The sequence below is a fragment of the Nelumbo lutea genome, chromosome 7 (assembly GCF_056320005.1).
Source record: "Nelumbo lutea isolate HS-2025 chromosome 7, American lotus-T2T, whole genome shotgun sequence".
In the NCBI taxonomy this organism is placed as follows: Eukaryota; Viridiplantae; Streptophyta; class Magnoliopsida; order Proteales; family Nelumbonaceae; genus Nelumbo; species Nelumbo lutea.
This window is the reverse complement of record NC_142690.1, coordinates 13,729,584-13,745,433: the sequence shown is the minus strand read 5'-3', so window position 1 is coordinate 13,745,433 and position 15,850 is coordinate 13,729,584. Positions and strand designations below refer to the sequence as shown.

Below are 15,850 nucleotides of genomic sequence, written 5' to 3'. Positions count from 1 at the left end.
TAAAAAGAAATGTGGGTCAGAGGCAAAATCTTGGGTGCGGACGGGTCTGGGCTTGGCCTAAGCCCATTTGGAAGGGCTGAAGTTTTGATTGAGTGGCAAACAAGCTTCACCATAAAAGCCAATTTTTTTGGTTGTATGACAGTGTAGTTGGGATTTCTGAGTTTCTCACAAAACATAGTTTATAGGCTGTCTTTGTGGAGCCTACCTTGCAAAGCAAAAGGCTAATACGTACTTTTTGGCATACCTCTCTCTCTCAAGATTAAATGCTCCATGACTCAATCCACATTCTCATGCTTATCAACCTCTGATTTTGCCATTACATTAAGTCACTAAGTAGCAATTCTCAGGCAACTGAACTGAAGTGGGTTGAAGTGGCAAAGTAAATATGCCGTTTGAGCTAGGGTTTAGGGATGCAAATGGATCGTTAGGAAATTTAAGAAATTCGAATTCAATCTGAATCCGATGGATCTACAAATTTTTATATTCCACTTCGATTCAATCAAATTATTGAATATGAAATCCAATTTGATTCAATTATCATCAAACAAAACGAAAGTGTAAAGAGGGTTTTAACTTATTATTCATCGAGGGTTCTAACAATCTCACCAAATCCGAGAGAAAGTTCTGGTGGGGTGACAATTAGGATAAAAACAGGGTTTGATGAATTGGATGGAACCAAATATGCAAAAATAAGTCAAATGGTGGGATCGGGATTAGGAACCCCGTTCTTTTAATCTTGCTTTGTTGGCAAAGCAAAAGCTAGAGTAGGGGTGTCAATTGGACTGGATTTGGTCCAATTCAGTCCAATGTGATTCTATTACAAATGGATCAGGTTCAGTCCAATCCAATGAATATTTTAAACCAGTTTGTATCAGTCCAATTCAATGTATGGATCGTTCAATCTGTTCAAATTCATTTTAATTTAGATTGGTTTCAACCCAAGTCTGGTCCATTGACACCTATAATCTTATCTTATATCAATGGACCATATATTGACTTAATCCAACCCAACCCAGTATAAATTTATTATGGAAATCTAATAAATATTTGGGTCAAGTACAAAATTCTGAACTGAACTGATCAGTAATTCTCCCTAAATATTTTGAATTGAATTGGTCCAATCCAATATGTCTTGTTCACACGTCCAATCCGTCCAAATTGATTTTGGACTGAACGGGGTCCAGTCCAAAACCGGTCCATCCTTAAACCTAGAGATTGTGTAAAGACACTTGCAGCCTTTGGGCAAGATCCATGATAAAAAAAAAAAATATTACCCGAATTGTCACTTTATCCTAAACAAGGGTATTTTCTGAAAGGCAAATGTTGGAAACAACATAGATAGATATCTACGGGATGATCCTTGGATACCCAAGGTTGAAGGTTTGAAACCTCAGGGACCAAGACCTAGACCAGTGGAGGATTCTTCTGTAGCTGGTCGAATTGACCAGCAGTGTAGGAGATGGAATGTTCAAAAAGTGTCAAATATGTTTCTCTAGAAACGTTTCCATCTGAGAAGATTTTGGAAATTGATCTTGCCAGTAATGGATGGGAGGATGAGATTATCAAGGCTCTTCATAGCAATGGGAAATTTTCAGCAAAGTCTGCTTATTTCCTTGCCCTAAAGCATCTAGAAAATGAAACCTCTATGCCCTCCAACGTGGAAGATGAATCCAAGTGCTGGTCCCTCTCCCTCCTATGGAAACTCTCAATCGAGCAAAAAATAAAGACTTTCCTCTGGAAATGCTGTAAAAATGGGGTGACTGTTAAAGAAAACCTCTTCGGTAGGGACCTTACTAGTTCTTCCACTTGTGGCAGATGTGAAATTGCATCGGAATCCATCGCCCATGCCCTTCGTCTCTGTGAGAAGGCCAGGTGTATTTGGATGGCCACAAACATAGGCTTCAAACCTGTGGAATCCCTGGCTCCCTTCTCCAAATGGTTTTTCAGCCTTCTAAAGGATTTGGGTTAAAAGTCACAGGGATGCAGCAGCAAAGGTGGCTATTTGTGTGTGGGAAATATGGAAGGACAAGAATTCTTTTATGTTTGATCATGAAAATACTAATCCTCTATAATGGAGACATCTCAGATCTTGCTGCCGAGATTGGAAAACTGTTCGCTGGGTAACTGCAAATCTGGCTCAACCTCTTTTTGGCAACCACCTAGTGCTGGTACTTTAAAAATCAATGTGGATGGTGGTTTTATATCCCCAAATAAAGCTTCTTTTGGTTATTTGGAGAGGGACTCAGAGGGTGTTTGTTGCATGATTGAAGGAGGTCCCACAAATGCTTCCTCAGCGCTGGTTGCTGAAGCCAAAGCTCTGTATGAAGCCATCCTTTTTGTGAACTCTTGAGAAGCTCCAAACTGGTGTCTGGAATCTGACTGTTCTCGGCTCATCGATTGTTTTTACCAGAGGAGATGATTTCTGTTTGTCGGAGCTGCTCTTTGTGAAAGAAGACATTCTGTCCCTTTGTATTGGGAAAAACCTGACTTTTCAGTGGCGCCCTCGTTGGGCAAACTTTGTAAAAGAAGACATTCTGGCCGGCCTTCTCTCCCTTTCTCCGATGCTCTCTTCCCAGATATCTAGCGCAGGCGGTGGAGCCGGATTGATCGGGCTCGGACTAATTTGTTTTTCTCTTCCTTTTGGTGTTTTTTTTTTTTCTGATTTTTCTTTTTCCTTTGCTTGCCCTGTTTCATTCACTCCGAAGGCCCAAAGCCCCAAACCCATATGGGTTTCTTGAATTTAATGTAAACATACATGGAATCCAACTCTGAGACTGAGAGAGAAAGAGAGAGAGAGAGAGGAGGCCGGCGAGATAGCAGCAGCAGACAGTAGCAGCAACACCGCCGCCTAAATTCTGATGAATGAGCGCATGAAGCGGTGCATGTTTATTTGTTTCAAGTCAACTCCAGCTCCACGCCTCTACTTCTAGTAAAGGCGTCTCTCTCTCAGCCTTTAAAAGCTAAACCCCAAATCCAGAAGAAGTTATTACGTAAAAAGGCCAGGGCTGCTGCACCTGCACGTAGCCACGTACTACTCTCCCTCTCTCTCTCTCCTTTCTCACTGCACTGTATTGTACATGCTAAACATAGAATGGGAGTCACCATCGTTCCGATCCTTTTTGAGCCCTAGAAATCTCTTATCTTTATACAGCGCTGAACCATTACTGCTGTTCTGTAGCTTCTGTTGAATCCCAAAAGAGTATAAGATAAAGAAAAACAAAAAAAAAAGAAGGAAACTCCCTCCTTTCTGCTTAACTTGTCAGTCTCAACTCACTTTCTCTTCCAAGCAAACTTCCCTTTCAATCTCATTACTCCCCCCTTAATCATAGCTTTTTTTCTGCAGTAATCCAAGTATTCAACCCCGCGTGCTCTCTCTCTCCTCTCTCTACTTTTCATGCATCTTCATTTACAACGCTGTAAGCTTTTTTTTTTGGTTAAATTCTATCTTCTGCTCGCCGACGGCCGAACTTTCGTACTTGGAGTTGTTTCTCTCTGAAAATTTCTTCGAAGCAACCCTTTGAATGACTTTGGTTTTGGTGCAAAAGTATACAGTAATCGAGGCGACTATCCATCTGTTAATACCGTTGGTGGAATACCGGAATCTCCATCGAGCTCGAGTGGGATTCCCGGGTAAAACGAATTAAAGAACCCGTGGTGGATGAACCGGGAACGAATAAAGTCGCCAACCCATTTGTTGATGGAAAAGATGAACCGGGAATAGGATTGAATCCTTATAAAATAGATTATGTATGTGTTTGAAACCGTGGACATTTATTAAATAAATATTTTATATTTGATTTATTTGAAAATTTGAGAAAGTAATAATGAATCTATTTATTGACACTTTGGCGTTATTAGGTGTTATATCTACAAAACAGTAAATAAATGTCTACTTGTTAGAGAAGTGCCAAAATAAAGCTTCCCCAACGGTAGTGTATATAAACCAAAATCTACTTTTATAAATCCTATAAATACAGATTCACATAATGGGAAAAATGCTAAAAATTCCCACGGTTCCAAAGAATCCAAACACATGCTATGTAGTAGTAGTCATTGCTAATGAAATTTGATTGGTTTAATTTAGCCCTGTCAATGGATCAGGTTTACCTGACAGAACCAATTATACTGTTTCAAAATGATTATGTATAAATAGCAGGTTTACTGTTTACTATCATTTTATTAAGATTAGATTAAAAATGAGTTTAAAATTATTATATTGTAGGTAATTACAGATTCCAAGGTGAGACCCAATTAGCCTGATTAAGAATTGGTTCGGTTCTGAGTCTAGTATTATAGACCCTGTAGGGTTTGGTTGGGACAATGGGACTGGATCTACATAGTTTTCCCATCAGTTACTGACTGGATCCACGTTTGACAATGGGTTCAACTCGTATTCCCTGCCTAGAATAACTCCCACTGTTTGGATTATAAGAAAATATATCAGCTCCTTAATGGCAGAAACTGAATTTGGATTGATTATTGTAGACCAAATTATTTTTATTTAATTATTTTACCCAGAAAAAGACAAAGCAATAAGTCATTCAATTCAACTACTTCAGCCATTATCAAACTCAATATGATTGGTGATAACTGAATATATTGGACTCCCTTTCACTTCACATTCTCACAATGGCCTCTATGTACAAGAATACCTAAAGGGTAGCCCAATGCATGAGGCTCCCAGCCTCCAAACAGGAATACTTGCATGAATGAAATTTGATAGGAGATTGAAGTAGATAAAAACAAATTGAATATAAACAGTCAATAAAGTCAAGTCTCTAATTATCTGACATGATCTTTGCTTGCACCTTTTTTTTTTTCAAAACAGTCCACCCACCCCATTTTATTGCATCAAGTCCTTGCAAGTAATTGCCAATCTGCGAAAGAATAAATTCCTTGCTACACCAATTTAGCAAATAATTTCTTACCCCATGAGATTGCATGTTTGTATACTAAATTGCATCAGCAAATTACTTGAAATAACAACCTGTAATAACCTTTCCAGCCTTATTCTCATCCTCTGTTTCTAATCCTCTTTTCCTTCCTCGTCACTCCTTCAGATATGAGCGTCATACAAAAGCATGCCATTACAGAGTATTTTTTACACACTAGAGAATCAGTAGACTCTAGAATATCAAAAGCATTTTAGTATAGATGGAATGACAAAATTTGGTTCAGTTCCCTTACTCTCTGTACACTTTTATTCAAATCCCAAAATCCCAGAGATTCATCTTCATCTTCTGAGACAAAAAAAAAAAAAAAATTGGGTACATAAAGAATAATTTCTGGTACAGTTTACCCTCAGGTAAATTCATTTACAATTTGAATGAGCTTTGCATATTTCCAGGTCAAAGCTTTCATCTATACCTTTGACAACCATATTATATAATCTATAATTAATATATAGAGGGAAAGAAGAGCAATGCTTATCAAACATGCAATTCTGGCAGCCACAACTGATCCTCCAAAGGCATGTCTATGGCCACATTGGTTACCTGTTTGGCAGCAAGTAGAACGTATTTCAACTAAGACTGACACTATACATGGATGGCTGCCAGCAACAATTGCAACAATTATCCAATATCAGCTGGCAACACAAGTCAACAAATGCTGTTAAATCCATATGCAACGGTTGCAGTGGCTTTCAGCTGGGATTCAAGTGTCTTCTGTGAAAACTTTGAATATAAAATCACGGAAACGTCTTGAGTATTGCTTCGGATCAACAGCTGATATTGACGTTGGATCATATTGGATGGACTTGTATGCATGTTCTAGCTTCTTGCTGATATCATAATCTTGGAGTATGTCAATGATACCAAAGAACAGGATCACATCATGGAACTCTCCTGTGGGCTCTCCAACCAGTTGAGTATCACAATCGCTTCTTCTCACTGTCTGCTCAACCCGTGCTGGCATATTTATACCCAATCTGATGGTTGCCCACCTGCAATACTCGATACAAAGGGATTGTTTGAGAGGAAAACTAAAAGATATGCACATTTGGCAAGGAACATTAGCGTTAAAAATTGATAACAAGACTAACTAAAGCTTTCATATGAATCAGTTATACCGTGTAGGATCAAAAAGAAGTTGATCCATCTCCACCCTAGAAAGTTGAGCTGCTTCATTCTCTTGGTCACCATTACCTGTATGGAAAGGTCATAATATTTACTCTGTTGAGCAGAAGATCAAGCTGAAGTTACAAATAGGATTAGTGATTTTATAAATAATAAGAAATAACCGATGGGAGTTCGAGCTCCAGATGGATGACCCTCATTTGTAGCCGAGTCCTTGTTATATGATGCTTCTCTAAAGTGAAGGCCCACCAAAAGACTGTAGTCCATAATCCTCTCCTGTTCAAGGAACTCACAGTCTCTATCCACTTGCCTGTGAGAGGAAAGGTTTAGCTTGGAACACAAAGAAGAAGATTGAAACAAAAAGCAACCAAATTTCATGAACAAAGTAAAATTTTCATTGGAAGATATAGCTTAGGTTGTTAAGTTGAATTCACCTGTGAAGCTCTTGAAACCATGTTCTCTGCAGTCGAAATATAAAGTTAAGGTCAAGGTCCTTAAGGGTTGTATTTTCATCAATCTCTTCCTCTGGTTTATCTGTTGTGCGGCCATGGGAAGATCCTTTCAAATCAAAGCGCCTATGAATTGGGTACTCAGTACAAAACAGATTTCCCATTATAACAAAGCGAACCTGGTTCATCAGCCATTCATAAGCTTACAATATATTAGAACCTCGTCTGTTAAAATTTCAGACAAACTCTGGGGCCTGAAATTAGTATCTGATATTCTGATGCCTGTTTTCCTACCTTTTTTTGTGCAGCCCCAGTTAACTTGACACAATGCAGACCAAAAAATTTGGTAACTAATGTGTTCTCAAAGGCACGGACATGGTTATAGTAGGCTGGAAGCATCCTTATAAGCACCTGTGCAAGGACACCGAAAGAAATCAAATTAGGTCATGGAAAAAAACATCTTGATTCTACCAAGGCAATTATAGCAGAAAACAGAACTCACTTTTACTTCTGATTTCTTCATTGTCTTTATCATGTAGCGGTCATCATTGGTCAGGTAAAAGAAGCTTCCACTTTTCCCTGGAGAAGAAAGTTCCCGGAGTGCATCATTTCCACATATGGAGATCATGTAATCAGCAGGATCCACCTTGAACAATTTCCGGAGTGTCCTGAGTACAAATAATGATAAAAAGATAAGGAAAAGGTAACTGAATCGAAGTACTCAACATGTGAAACAGGATTTAGCAATGGCAATAAAACATGTTGTTCAAGGACTAACCTGAAAACCACTGGGCAGTAATCCTTCCATTTGAATTCAGAGGATTGATGTGGTGGAGTATGCTTGCTTCCTTCAGGAGGGAATTTTGTCCATACCTTTTCCTTTGGATCAAAAGCTGAAGCCTTCAGATCAAGGGATGCATTTGGAGCAGGTCTTCCTACAGAATGCCTGCTCAAATGTGTAACATGTTAAGAAGGTAGTGATCAAAGTGTTCACAGAGAGCTAAGTATGAACAGTACAGGCTATGAGAATTGAGATACATAAGACACACATATACTGTTTTACTGAAATATGTCAATGACAAGGCAGGAACAAGGTCTTGGATTCAGAATCTACACAAAAAAATGTAAGTCTTGGAGAGAGACCATTTCTAGTTTTCCTAATTGAAAGTTGTTCACTGATTAACAGATTAAAATAAACAATTTGACTTGTAAATCATTCTTCATTCTCTGCAGAACTGTCTCGTCCTTCTAACAGTATTACAAGGGGCCATCATGCTCTGCACAATGTCATGAAGCCTGAGATAGAACAAGTCATAATAATCCATGTTGCTATTTCTTTAATATCTCAGCTGGAGCTTAAGAATTAGGAATTGAATACTACGGGTAAAAACCTAAAACCTTGTCCTGTTTCATTCCATCATTTAGAAGCTTAAGATTTCCCAAACCTCAGAAAAGGATGGGCCTGAGAAAACCATGAAGATCAAATATATCTTATTGAAGAGAATAAAATGCCAAATTTCAGATTTAATTATTTAACTTAAGCCATATCCTTGAAGACCAAAGCATGCTAATACATATGAATGGAGAGTACCAAAATTTCATGAGTAAATTCTGGGAGACAAAATTCTAAATATGGTACCAGATGCTTTAAGAATCATATTTTATCCCTATTTGTACTTTTTTCCTTTTCCTAGTTTTGAAGCCTCCTTTAATTGGGAATGGATTAAGACATGCAATGCAAAAATACATATAAATAGATGGTCACTGTTTCTTTCTTGCATCTCCCTCATCTACAACTGCATGTAAAGCCATTGAAAAACTATGTATAAAAACATAGAGCATTTCAACAAGCTGATATTGTAGAATTGTAGTAAGCAGAAAATCCTCCATACAAGGGAATAGATTCATTTCAGTGAAAAGAAAAGAGAAGACAGAAGGGACATGATTACGAACTTATATCAGTTTATTTGTTGACCATGTAGATTATATTTTTTTTTTACCAATGACCATATAGATTATTCAAAGGAAAAAAAAGGCATCAGATTGATAAATTCACATGTAAACTTGACAAAAAGCGATTCTCTGTATAAATTACTTACAGGGAAAGAGTACTTTAATTTCTGATTATTATTCATATAGCTCCACAACCACAGGTTTCATAAACTCTTCAAAATTTTGAGCCGACTAGAAGTATCAAGTTTCAATGCTCTCCAGAGTCGAGATGATCATATCAGGGGAACATTATGAATGGTCTTCACCAATGGTTAATGGATAAAATCCTTATCAGAAATGGCTTCTAGCTATTCTATCAAGTGTCAACCTTCTACAATATAAAATTCTCTTTAAAATTCTAACATACCCAAAAGGATTTTCTCATAAAAGTGGAGGTAAAAGGAAACAATCAAAAATATATAGAAGCTATAAATCAAACCACTAAATGATTACATGAACAACAACAACAAACAAACAAAAGCAGGCCAAAAAGGAGCACAAAAAAGATTTTTGGATCAGTACCTGATTCCTAGCTGCAGATTGAGCATGAGTTCGTAGTTCTTATGGCCTTTAGAGATTGTCTCCCCCTGCCGCTTCGCCTCCCTTGGCTGATTCAGTTTCAACTGCTGCCGGGTTCCCTTAGAATCAGTATCTTCAAGCTGCAGACTCCCATCGTCTCCATCTCTCCCCAACAATGTATTTCCATCAATAATGTCACAATTAGCATCCCCATCATTCTCCCAAATGCAAAATCTATCAAACTTATCTGCACCCCCCTTCCCATCCACAGATGATCTCCTCGGCTTACCAGGATCCGAATGCTTCGACGGCTTCCACCCACCCTTCTGCGCATCTCCTTCAAATCCAGGCCAAGTAAGGGTCTTCTGCGACGGGAAAACAGAGACTTTCTCACCAGGACAAACCTTGCAATCATTCAAATCAGATGAAAACACAACCTGAGGATCCCAATCAAGATTCGCCGCCGGCGAAGTGCCGGACGGATAATAAGTCCCATTCTGCTCCTTGGGGTCCATACTCCAAGTACCCACATAGAAGCTCCCATCGGCCCACCTGAAAGTACCATTCCCTTTGGGCATCCCATCTTCCCACATCCCGTCGTATCGATTCCCATTTGCCCACATCAGAGTCCCATTGCCGCAGATAACACCATTCTTCCATTGCCCAATGTAGCTATTCCCATTCTTCCATTGATACCGGCCATGCCCATCTTGCGCACCACGACGCCACTCCCCTTCATAACAGTCGCCATTAATGTAGTGCTTAGTACCTTGGCCATGCTTGAGATTCATAACCCATGAACCACGATAGGTATCCCCGTAAGGACCAGTGTAAACTCCCTTCCCGTCCATGTACCCATTTTTGAATTCTCCGTCATAGGTAGCCCCAGAAGGCCAGAAGAATTTCCCCTTCCCCATGGTCTTCCCGCGAAACCACTCGCCGACGTACATGCAACCGTCGGTCCACAGATACTTCCCGGTGCCGGTAGGAAGGTTTTCGACCCACTGCCCCGTGTAGAAGTCGCCATTAGAGAGCATGCGCTCCGCATAGTACATTTCCGAGGCACTGCCGCCACCTTCCTCGTCATCGACATGGGCAACCGACATTGTCGAGAAAATGCCGCTCACACGCTTCTTCGCAGCAGCCTGTGTCTTACGGACAGTCGCTTCCCAGGCTTTTGCGCCACTATACTCTCTGCTCATCCTCACTTCACTTCTTCCACCACCTCACAGTTACCGAATACCCTCACCCATTACAAACCCAAATAAAGAAATTCGTTTCAGAACCCAGAAACAGAGATTGAACATATCAATCCCCGAATCCACAGAACGTTTCTTTCTTTCCTTCTTTGCTTTCCTTGGGCATTCGTTTGTGTATTCTTTCTCTGTGTTAAGATTTGTTTTGTTTTTGATTAACGGGAAAGCAAAAGGCGCAATGCAACCAAGTACTGGCCTTTTCTTTTCGAACCAAGGGACAATCCCATGTCTGGGTTTTTGTTTTCCTCCCCAAAATTTTCTGGGTATTTTCTTTTCTTTATTTTTTCTGAATTTTCTACTGGTTTCAGCTCCGATAAGTGCTAATAAGCCTAACATTTGGAAGGAGAAGCGAACATGGGTGTGTAAGTGGTTATTTTTAGATTAAAGGGATTAAATTATTGTTATTGAATGTTTGTGGAGGTTAATCAATGAGAAGGTCTGGTTTTTTCTGGCTTCCGAATTAACTGAGAACCACGTCAAACGGTCTCTTCATCCTCGCTTCTCTCTCTCTCTCTCCATTTCTGGCTATTATGGAAGGGAGGAGGGGGCATGGGTTCAGGGAGGTTCAGTTTGACCTTGTCTGAGAAAATGGGGGGAGATGTTTTTGGTTGGATTGGGGAGGACATTTCACCTTTGTCGACCTTGTCGGGCTTAGGTGGAGGGGTTTTTTTCCGATTCCACGAGAGTCCCCCATGACCCCATGAGGTGAGGTCTTGTTACCTTTTTTTTTTTATTTTATATTTTTTGTTGAAGTGGGACCCACTTAACACCAAAAGGTGGGACCCACTTGAGACCCATCTGTGGATTGTATTGGGCCAGAGCCCTACAACACGGATCTGATATGGAAATTGAATCTCAACCTTTCAAAATTACTCATGGGTCCCACTTCCATATCATACAAATGGGAATGGACCCTGAAATGTAATGGATGGTTCTTCAAATTAGGAGCCCCTCATCAATAGGGTTCCTTAGTTAATTGGTTCTGGCAGGTGAATTAGTAGAATTTGAAGAGGGTACAATAGGCATTGCTCTGAATTTGGAATCAAATAATGTTGGTGTTGTATTAATGGGTGATGGTTTGATGATACAAGAGGGAAGTTCTGTAAAAGCAACAGGAAGAATTGCTCAGATACCTGTAAGCGAGGCTTATTTGGGTCGTGTTATAAATGCTCTGGCTAAACCTATTGATGGTAGGGGTGAAATTTCAACTTCTGAATCTCGGTTAATTGAATCTCCCGCTCCAGGTATCCGATTTGAAGATTTTATACTGTATCATGTTCAAATTTTGCCAAAATCCCAACTCAAGCCTGCCTGAGTTGCATTTCTAAAAAAATTATAGGTTTAAGTCTCATAGAAGTTGTGTTTTTATTCATGGTATACAATACCACAGTCATCTTTAGTTCATTTTGTCAATTATATATAACATTTGACATTAAACAGAATGGAAGGGTGAGTGTGGGTAGGAGATACTACTCTCTTCACCCACTAAGTATCCTATAGAAAGTAGTGCTCCAAGTTGGGTTATCCAATTTGAAGAACTTCAACTACATCGAGCTTTGATTAAGGCTCCAATTCATTGGAAACTTGACAAATTCCCAACCCAACTGGACCAAGTTACACTCTATAAAAGGGTTTTCTTTGTTCAAAATTGGAGGGCTGTTGTCCACATGAAAACAACCCAATGTATGTTATGGCACAAGGTTGAACTACATTGAGCTTTGACTAGGCCCTCGAACTCATTGAAAATTTGACAAATTTCCGACCCAACCAGACCCAAGATGTACTCTATAGAAGGGATTTCTTTGTTCTATAAAAATTGGAGGGCTGTTGTCTACATGGAAACAACCCAATGTATGGTAGGGCATGAGGTTGCCATGGATGAAGCAGCACTCCAAGTTGCTAAAACAGATGGTCCCTTTCTTATAAACTCTGTATCATGGAAAAGGATTTCTCAATTGGGCCATCAAAAAAATATTCCAATCTTTAGATAATTTTTGTATTTTAGGCACTTGAAGGATGGTGTGATGGATCCATACATCCATCAAATGGATTGGAATATGCTACAAACAGAACTGGCTACACAACCAATCAAGATTCAACACAATAGTGATGCATACATTTATCACCCACAATCTATGTTTTGGGTATTCACTTTTAATTGGTTACATAGCCCATTGTACATGCCTTTGTTTACAGCAGATCTAAAGTATCATCAAATGAGTTGGAATCTTATCCCAACAATCCTCTACTTCCCCACATCAGGAGCATCTTCTTTATCATTCATGGGGAGATATTCTCAATGTGCAGTTATAGTGTCTTGTCGAGAAGTTTGCTAGAAGCATTGTCGGTGGTAGATCCTGTTTCCCATCAAATGGCCATCTATCAAGTCTCTAAATCTCAATTAGCAACCGAAAGACTACCTGGATGGTCTTACCAAACAGCACCTAATTAAATGATATATGAAAGGGATTTTCTAGGTTATGGTTGGTACCATTGCCATTTTCTCATGAAACACTTTACTCAATTTGTCCTGTAAAGAGTAAAGGTGGGAGGTGTTATGCACTAAAACTGATGCACATTTTTTTGTTGTTATTTAAGAAAGTTAGATGCTATTAGGTGTCATATAGGATAAAAGGATGAAATATTTTGACGTTTCCTCCAAAAAGTGATTTCATATAGGCTGAGACAAGTATAAACACAACCACTTCACTTTAAACGGTTCAATCAAACAAGAATTCAGTCTCTATGACAAAGAAATACATACCTACATGGTGGTGTTTCTCCTATAAATGACAATGTACCAAATATATACCCACTTAGAGTTTCCAAGTGGCAAATGAGTTTGGAAACCAAAAGGGTCCCTATTGTTCCTATTCCCACCATTACTTTTGGGAATTTTGGGCTAAAAGACCTTGAAACTAGTTCAAAAATGATATGGGGCTGATGTGGGCTACATGATTAAACATGTGGCAAATCCAGAGAGTTGCCACTCAATGGATGGCTTTGATCTACCACATCATCCACCCACGGGGGCAGATATACACTAACTAGGCAATAAAGGGAAGCTCCCTAGTTGAGCCGGTTAGAAAATGGACTGATTGATTTGTTCCCTTAATTTTCTTTTGCTGGATAAAATAATCATATAATAAAATATGTGGTTTTTGCAATGAATTCAGTCTGTCATTCCTTATAGCAAGTATTATGGAACTATAATCAATTCCTACTAACTAATTAAATGTTGAGGTTATCATAGATTGGAATGTAGATTAATTAAGGAGTGCTAAAATATACATAGTTTCTTCTGTCTAGTTTTTTTGTAAAAATTTAAAAGAAATAAAGGGGAAAAATGCTTGTTTGGGTCAAAGGAAAATCTTTTCTACTCCTTCAAGACTCTTAGTTGTTCAATGTCTACCTTCTGTTTGGAGGGGTGTCAATGTATCAGTTTTGGGTTAGACCCGTCCAAATGAAAATTAATTTGAATAGATTAGACAGATTGATAAAATATATTAAATTGGATCAGTTTAGACTTAATTGTCCAAAGTATTTATTAGATTGGATTGAACCTGATTCATTCGTAATGAATTTATACTGGATTGGGTGGGATTGAATGGATATCTAATCCATTGATAGAAAATAAGAATATAGGTGTCAATGGACCAGGTTTGAATTGTAACCGATCTAAATTAAAAACAATTTGAATGGATTGGACCTGGTCCATCTGAAATGGACTCATATTGGAACTAAATCCAGTCTAATTGATACCCCTCGTTCTGTTTTAGGCATGCCGAGGGTTCACATGATTACATCAAAAAAATCTATGAAATGGGGAAACTTTTGTTTATCCATTTATTTATTTATCCAAAAATTCTTGCTTGGGCTAGGTTTAGGTCAAGTGGGTGGGGCAGAACTTGAACCTAATCTTGGCCAGTAGTTTCATAGGCCAGGCTGATCTCAGCCACCTGATCATACAGTAATCAAGACATAATAAGACGAAAGAGAGAGAGAGAGAGAGAGAGGGATTGGAAAGACCATGAGGTATGAAACAAAGAATATGGAATTGGAACTGGCTTCTTTGTCTTTGGTTTGCACATATTCATGTGTATCACAAGAATTGCCTTCAGAGGCCAATTCTCGTGACTCAATTGTCCTCTCTGTTGCCACGTTATATCTGTGATTACTCTACCAATGCATTTACTTTGCTTTGTTTATTCAAACAATCAAACTTTCTCCCTATCGGCTTGCTTTCTTCTTCTTGTGTTGTTCATGACTTCTTGATACTCAATCCATATATGCTTTTATATGCTCAGGCTTTTTTCTTTCTTTCAACCTGAAATCATTTCTAGCCTCACGGGTGGACCCTCAAAAAAACAAAAAACCGATGACCCAGTAGTCGATTCGGTCTCTCGGCACCCCTCCATATATAGAGGTGCAGGATCAACCCCGCATAAACGTAGGCTCTCCATGTTTGCATTTTCTGACAATTACTTTAACCTCTGAAAAAACCTCCCTCCACATTTGGGATAAATTTATACTTACCAGCTTCTTTGGTTAATATGATACGGGATGGTTCATTGAATTTTGATACAGTCGGCCCAGAATGGGGTTACTGAAAATTGATCAAACGAGTACAAAAATGTTGAGATTTAATTGGGTCTACTGGGCCGACCGGCAGATACATTGTGGGTGTGGCATATTCTGATAATTATGGGGAGCAGGCCGGGCCTTACAATTCATGTGTGTATGGGAGACACCATGGTTGGGTTTGTAGCTTGATAACGCAGAGAAGGACACATTGTCATTCTTGCACACTACAAGGGTGGCCCAATTGTTCATGGATCCTTGGGTTCATGACCTCCCATTAGAGAAAATCAGTGTTGTACTCTTGGAGTCTGGACCACAGACAATAGGTGCCATTGTGGCCCTAGTCTGCCCAGAGATGTGATTTGTGATTTGTGATTTGTGATTTGTGAGTGCACTACTAATAGTTACACTATACACCCCTTGATGGAAATAGTAGCGTAGCTTTGCTGTTTTGGGCCGTTTTACCGTGACTGAACTGGCTCAATTGAATTACTTGTTGGTTTGTCTTTAGTGAATAAGCAAATTAAGTAGAGAGTGAATATAATTAGGAAGCTTGTGGAGGTGTCTGATTGAGTTCACATCTGTGCCCCATAATGTCCCACAACACACCCCTGTCGTGTATTGAGAATATCTCTCGATGATAGTACTAGAATTGATGATGTTATTATCGGAAAATGTTTCTAATACACGGTGGAGATGTATTGTGGGACATTGTAGTACACTCCCTTGTGGGGTGCAGATCTGAACTCTGCCTGCTTTAGTCGTCGATATTTCATTGCACCATCAGTTGGATTTGGTTTGCTTCTGGTGCAATTTTATTTGCTATGATGCAAAAGTATGGGAGTGTAATGCTTTGAGTGCATATTCAAATTATTATTATTTTTTTTTTTTGTTTCAATGACTTATTTTGTTTGATTGCATTGCAAATAAAAGGAAATAAAACCCTTAGGCTGTGTTTGGTTGCAGTGCAATTTAT

The 15,850-nt window shown here is 39.1% G+C and overlaps 1 protein-coding gene across 2 annotated transcripts; it reads right to left on the bottom strand.

Moving 5' to 3' along the window:
* Nucleotides 1-5,122: 5,122 nt before the first annotated feature.
* LOC148845201 (phosphatidylinositol 4-phosphate 5-kinase 6-like) lies at nt 5,123-10,558 on the bottom strand. Of its 2 annotated transcripts, none has more exons than XM_088952869.1 (8): nt 9,041-10,558; nt 7,305-7,472; nt 7,029-7,194; nt 6,821-6,937; nt 6,512-6,705; nt 6,242-6,387; nt 6,071-6,146; nt 5,123-5,944 (listed from the first exon to the last, which is right to left on the bottom strand). In XM_088952869.1, exons 1-8 carry the CDS (start codon nt 10,237-10,239, stop codon nt 5,656-5,658), a joined length of 2,355 nt encoding a protein of 784 aa, XP_088808995.1. In that variant the 5' UTR covers nt 10,240-10,558; the 3' UTR covers nt 5,123-5,655. The 2 variants fall into 2 exon arrangements, with proteins under 2 accessions (XP_088808995.1, XP_088808996.1); XM_088952870.1 differs by having other exon boundaries at nt 6,272-6,387.
* Between the last annotated feature and the right edge of the window lie 5,292 nt (nt 10,559-15,850).